Genomic DNA, 6,377 nt, shown 5'->3' with positions numbered 1-6,377 from the left:
TGCTTGCTTTATGATTCTGCAGGCAGTATAATGAAGATGAAACATGAAAAAATGAGAACCAAAACTAGTCTTTTTATAAGTTTTCACTTAAGTGATTAGTGCAACTACACAATAATTCTGTTGTTGGAAAGATACCTATTTCAGTTGATTTTAAGATGTGTAAACCACATTGTAATGAACGCAGAGGAAGGAGAAATATCCAGAATACAAAAAAAAAAAAAAAAAAAAAAAAAAAAAGTGTACTGTTGCAAAAAGTAATGGAAAATAAAAGGATTTATGAAAGAAGGATATGCACAGGAATAAGAAATTATTGTTTATCTTGGAAAAAATACAGTTTCCTTGGCTTCCAAAATAACACAGATAATCCTTACAGATGAGGTACAGTGATAACTTCTGCAAGATCTCAGTAAGTCTGGAAAAAGATACAAGGTAAACAACAGCAATCGATTTGTTATCTGCAATGTAATTTAATCCAATTCCTTTAAATAATGAAACCATAATGACAGCCTTCATGGTGAACACAACAGTTATTAGATATTTTTAAGTGCAACATCACAAAATGAACAGTTACACAGTGTGGCAGAAATAAATGGCCTGAGACACTTCAGTAAATTAAAGCTAGTTACCAAAGTCACGATGAGCTGTGCCATCTAAATAGGAAACTAGCTGACAACACTGGGGGACCACTGCATGTCCTGTTGGGGAGAGACGCTGGCAGTGAGCCTACAAGGAGTGTGCACATAACAACAGTTGCAGAGAAATATTAATATGCAACCTGGCAGAGGCTCTCGTGAGAATCTTTATTATTGGTTTGAGAATTTGGCCACGAGACACATCATCAAAAAAAAAAAAAAAAAGTCATACTGCTTCTTGCAAATTGCTGCTTTATTCTTAAGACTTCAAAGTCGATCCCATCCTCCGTCAAACAGACTTCAGCTCTCCTTTTCAACCCTGTCAATTCTCTGTCAGCCTTGCAGCCATTGCTGTCAAGCGGCTCTGTGATATGAACGCACGTAAGGACGGTTATGCCAGGGGCAAACCTACAAAAAGAAAGAGCTGCGCAAATCCCTGGATATAAAACATACAGGGGTTTACATAAGTAATAACATGAAAGGTTTGAGAGTAACACCTGTGCAGAAAATACATTTCTTCTGAAGCATTTCAAGATGATCACGGCTCATTACACACACACACACACACACACACACGAAGCACAGGCAACTTACACACAGAACCACAGCCGGCCAGCAGGTTCAAACCAGAAACCTTCTTGCCTCCCGGTCATAACTTTCATCATGAATAAATTCAAAGTTTTATGAAAGAATACAGATTTTACACAGATGTCCAAGAGGAAACTGTAATAAACACATGAGCAAACTCTAATAAATTAACATCTGAGTCAAATATATGTATGACATAAGCATACACTAGGTCATGCAACAGACAACTCGCTTGGTGCTTGCCATAAAATGTGGCGACTCTGGCAAAATAATTTCCTCTCTAGTATAGAAAAAAGAAAAGCCTATTAAAATGCATCAATTAAAAGCTGCTGCTAATCTGTAAACACAGGTGTTTATTAGTTTTGAGCAATGCGAGTAGCTATATGGTATTAAAGAACAGTTTACTGACAGACTAATAACAGGGGTCAAATATATAAAGTATGTTTCACATAATGTTGTAGAGGCTGGTGAAGTTTAATTCAACATATTTTACTGACGCACTAAAACTCGGCATGCTGTGTTTCGCTTCTACGTGTATGCCTAGAAACAACAAAAGGCAGAAAACACGAATGATATATAAAAATACATATTCGAGTCTCAAAAATACACAATTATGTTCATACACAACCAGGTCACTCATCATAGAACGACGCGACTGCCCTCTTTTGGTATGCAGAGCGCATGAAGCTGCTCCAGAAGCACCCGCGGGGAACTTCCTGTGTTGATATGTGGAGAAAAACGTGGGTGCAGCACGCTGAATGCCTAAACCTAAGGGTGAAGACAGTTAACGCCGAAGTTGAAGAAAAGCGCAGGGCCAGACAGGCAATATAGAGCAACTTTATCGGTATCATAACCTGTTTTCTGTGGCGACCCGCATATACACAGAGGGGGGAAAAACACGTGTTAAAACACCTTCTGCTCATAACTATTGCTACTAAGGCAACAACAAACCAGAAGTAAGCCACACGCAAGCATATCACTGCTTTGTATTTACACTTGTCGCTACGAGGACTTGTGTTCAGTGTTGCATGAATGTCGCTGAAGTTAACAGCAACTCAGTGTTGGCTGCTAGCTACCGTTAGCTTGCTAAAGCCGATAGTTCTCGAAACAGCTACGAGCTAGCGTCGTGTTTCCTTAGAATACAGCAAAACCTCCATTACACCAAGCGAAATCCACTACACAAGGGTTAAGCCAAATACCTGATTTGTCCTCGTGTTTCCACCACTCGTCACCCAAGTCGTCACCCATTTTCTTGAGCTAATAATCCGTCCAATCCAAATATACCGCTAAGAGAACGAGCTAGGGTTGCGTTCACAGGCAGTAGGAATTTAAACATCAAAGTGGCACAATATTGACTACACATAAAGGCTAGTTGACACACTTTATACTGTAGGCATACGTGTGGTTATGCCACATACAAGTTCGAAAAATAATAATTCTTAAGGGGAAACTTTACAGATGCTCTGTGCAACATCCATTGAAATGTTACCATGTTTCAATTTATGATGGGCATTTGCCTCTTATCACAAGATTACTAAGTGGTTCGGCAATAAAGATAAATACATAAATAAAAGTAGGAAAATTAGAAAGACACTCTTCTCTTCTCTACACAGAAACAGTGAAGGTCTCAGTCTATGGACCCCTAACTATGGGAGAGTTGTAAAAATAAATCTCACTAACATAGCTGGGAACCAGCCCATGTACCAACCAAGTTGGTGTCACTTTTTTTAATGAACAAGTAAGCTTCAATAATAAAATTACTGTAATAACTGGTCAAAACAACAACGCATGATGCTGCTGCTGTTGTCATCATGAGACACGTCAAATGTCAAAAAATTGAACTTGCAGCGTCAGAACTGTTGTACAAATACAGTGCAGTATCGTCTGATAGAGCACTGTGCAAATGTTTTAGGTGCTTTAGATATATCACACAGTACCAGCATGAACAAACAGCCCCAAATTATACAGCAATGCAGAAACATAAAGAATCTCATCAGGGACAAGAAGAAGGAGTTATGAAGGAGTTATGCAGATGATGGTATGGTGCCCAGAGAGCCACAATTTCAGTATTCAGGAGTTAGTATAGAATAAACTTTACATGAGACGGAAACAGCTGAGACAGCCTTGCCACCGGGCTGTGTCAAGTTCTTCAATGCAACACCTAATTTTAATATGATTTATGCTTTTTTAAAAGTTTATTTTCTTCTTCTTTCTGCCGCTCCCTTTTGGGGTTGCCACAGCGGCTCATCTGCCTCCATCTCACCCTGGCCCTCGCATCCTCCTCTGTCACACCAGCCCTCTGCATGTCCTCCTTCACTAAATCCATGAACCTTCTCTGTGGTCTTCCTCTTTTCCTGTGAGCAATTAAAAAAAAAAAAAAAGCACAGACTTTCCTTGTAAAAGGCTTTTATGGTTTTTGCAGTTAGCAAAAACATAACACTCTTTCTTGCTGACTTCCTTATCTGGATGATAATGATAATCTTTTTTTCATGCATTTGATGATGAAAGATTTGCTCAAGCAGTTAACAAAAGCTCTAAAATAACCAACAAATCAGGCAGACACTGCACTCCTTTCCTGCACCGAGGGGCAATAATTCATCCCTGGTTCTGCTTACATTTATTTGCTCTCCAGACAGCTTTCCTTTTTAGCACGGTTATCCCTTCAGTAGACATTACCGTTTCAAGATGACACTTTTTTGGGGGGAAGAGAGAACAATAAATATGACAAATAGGCTTGCAAAATAAATTTTACAAATGACAAATGCAATTACGGGATAAACCCTCTATTAATCATGAGGTGACATTTCTATTGAGGAAGACAGCAATGTGTTACTGCTCTTCTACTTTGTGTACATTACAAAACACATCTTTACATCCTCTGTCATTATGGTTTGGAGGAGGAAGGGTTCCAGCGCAGAGAAAAAGCAAAAAGGAGAAAGGAGGAGGATGTGTTTGGAATAGTGCCCTCATTCCTGCAGCTGTAGTGGAGAGGAGGGACAGCTCCTCTGGGAGTAATTGCATGCTTTTTTGTTTTTCTGTCGGAATAACACATTTCTGGCTTGTAGAGGGTATGAGATGTTTGATTAAAGCTTTACCACAAGGAAAAAAAAATGAGAACAGACTGATTACTGTGTAAATTATGAAGAGTTTAGAATGGCTGTGCTGTGTAACCCTGAAATGGGGGGAAGAAAAACAAATAAAGACAGAGAAAGGAAGGATGCAGTGAACACATTGTGCTAATGTCTGCCAACTTTCAGGCAGGACAATAGACTCTAAATGGCAGCTATGTATGTAATTAAGAATAATTCCTGTAAAACACTGGGCTTGTCCTCATTTGTCATTCTTTCTGTTCATCATTTGGCTGCATTTTCAAGGGGAACAATACGCTGTGAAAAAAGAAAAGAAAAACAGTCCAATCTTTTCTAGACCCGCGGGGAACCTGTATGACTTTAAAGATTTTCCTGTGTTAATCAGCCAACTTGTCTAAGGTGAAATGCACTTTAAAAGAGAAAATTCAGTGTTGAAGCACTTGAAAGCAGAACTTTTTTTTTCTTTTACTTGAATGAGTGCTCATGCATTCAGAATTACTCTGAGGAGGCTGTTTGAATAAACAGAAGTGAAATGTTTTTAATAAAATATGGATAGCTATAGTTTTTCCAAATTGAGCTAGTGCCTTTAAAACTTTTGAAGCAAAATGCTGTGTTGTTTGAGATCATTCTTAATCTCATTAAAGGAGTATTTCTACATTACACACGAAGCAGAAGATGTTAGAGTGAGGACAGAAAATCACTGCTAAGGCTTTTTTTTGTGTATTACAAACTTTCTGAAATTTTACATTTGAATTTATGGACTCAGGGTATTGAGTTTACATATATGTAGATGTATGTATTTCCCATTTTCTTTTCACTATCTTGAAAGAGGACATGTGGAAGCAAAATATCCTTCTAATATTTTCCTTAAAGTGGACCTAAAATGAACATGATTGGTCAATAATCACATTTTTGGCCTCTATTAGTATAACTTTGATTCACAGTTCAATACAAGAAGCACTCTGAGAGTGCAAACCTCTGCCAAGGCAGCTCAACTCTCTGTGCAATATTTACTTTTAAGGGAGTAGAATTGTATTTTGTATATATTCATTTTGCTTTCTTTGTTCTTTTGAAATGTACTTTGAGAAGTTTGTAGTGCAGTAAAAATCAGATAAGGGCAGCATGACAGATTTTTACTTTGATTGCACAAACATGTAGGAGTAGGTGATGGATAATATGTATTGATTTGTAAATAATGACATTAACTTGAGGTTATTATATAATATTACACTACAGTATTTTTAACTAACAATGCAGCTCATTCTCTTTATCTTAACAATATTTTGTTAAAAGATATGGTGCATTTTGGGGTCAACGTGAAAGAAAGGCAGATGTGAAATGTAAAATTGAGGTCAGAGGTCAAATGTCAAATATTTGGATGCAAACTATAATGTGATATTTAGAATCTTTATATACCACCATCATTTCCTAAATGTTGCCAATATAAAGAAAGGCAGTAGAAATTTAATCATCCCTTTAAATCATTCCCTATATGCCTATTTATTGTTAGTACAAACAATGGCAGTGAGAAAGATAATTTAAATTGCTCTACATAGCATTATTATCACTTTGACCTTCAGATCAATCTATTGACCTTGAAGGAGAAGTCAGAGGTCAAGTGTGACATGATGCACTTTATATATATTGACAATATACAGCACACTTGTAAGAATCATAGTTTCTAAGTTATAATTATTTTTGGCAACTTTTTACCAATAAATCATTAAGTTGACCTTGAAGACCTTGGTGGGTGTAAGCCAAATTTTAATGGATTGTGAACATGACTCCACTCTGCGCCCCTATAAAGTTTTATCAGAATTCATTCAAAACAAGCTATCGTGTTTACAGACAGAATGACACGCAAATGCTACCAAAAACATAACCTCCTTTGCTGAAGTAATAATCTGTATTCATCTTGAACTGGGCCTTGGTGCAGTTTCTCAATTAGCCAAATGCCTAAGGCCCCAGTCATACAGGCCTAGAGACCAGTCACAAGGAAAAATCTGTATTCCCCAACTGGTTGGCAAGCGGAATCTGGAGATTGCTGACAGTTGCTAGGTGAAATTAG

General features: G+C 37.6%; 1 protein-coding gene across 1 annotated transcript in view; it reads right to left on the bottom strand.

Moving 5' to 3' along the window:
• The window catches only part of cmss1 (cms1 ribosomal small subunit homolog), a 35,189-nt gene extending 32,659 nt beyond the window's left edge, over nucleotides 1-2,530 (bottom strand). The window contains exon 1 of the mRNA XM_030757347.1: nucleotides 2,420-2,530. Within this exon, the coding sequence (XP_030613207.1) occupies nucleotides 2,420-2,468 (49 nt within the window). The 5' untranslated portion in view covers nucleotides 2,469-2,530. The remainder of the gene's footprint in view (nucleotides 1-2,419) is intronic.
• Nucleotides 2,531-6,377: the final 3,847 nt, after the last annotated feature.

The sequence above is a fragment of the Archocentrus centrarchus genome, chromosome 21 (assembly GCF_007364275.1).
Source record: "Archocentrus centrarchus isolate MPI-CPG fArcCen1 chromosome 21, fArcCen1, whole genome shotgun sequence".
NCBI lineage: Eukaryota > Metazoa > Chordata > Actinopteri > Cichliformes > Cichlidae > Archocentrus > Archocentrus centrarchus.
Note: the sequence above shows the minus strand (reverse complement) of the source record. Positions and strands in the feature narration are given on the sequence as shown.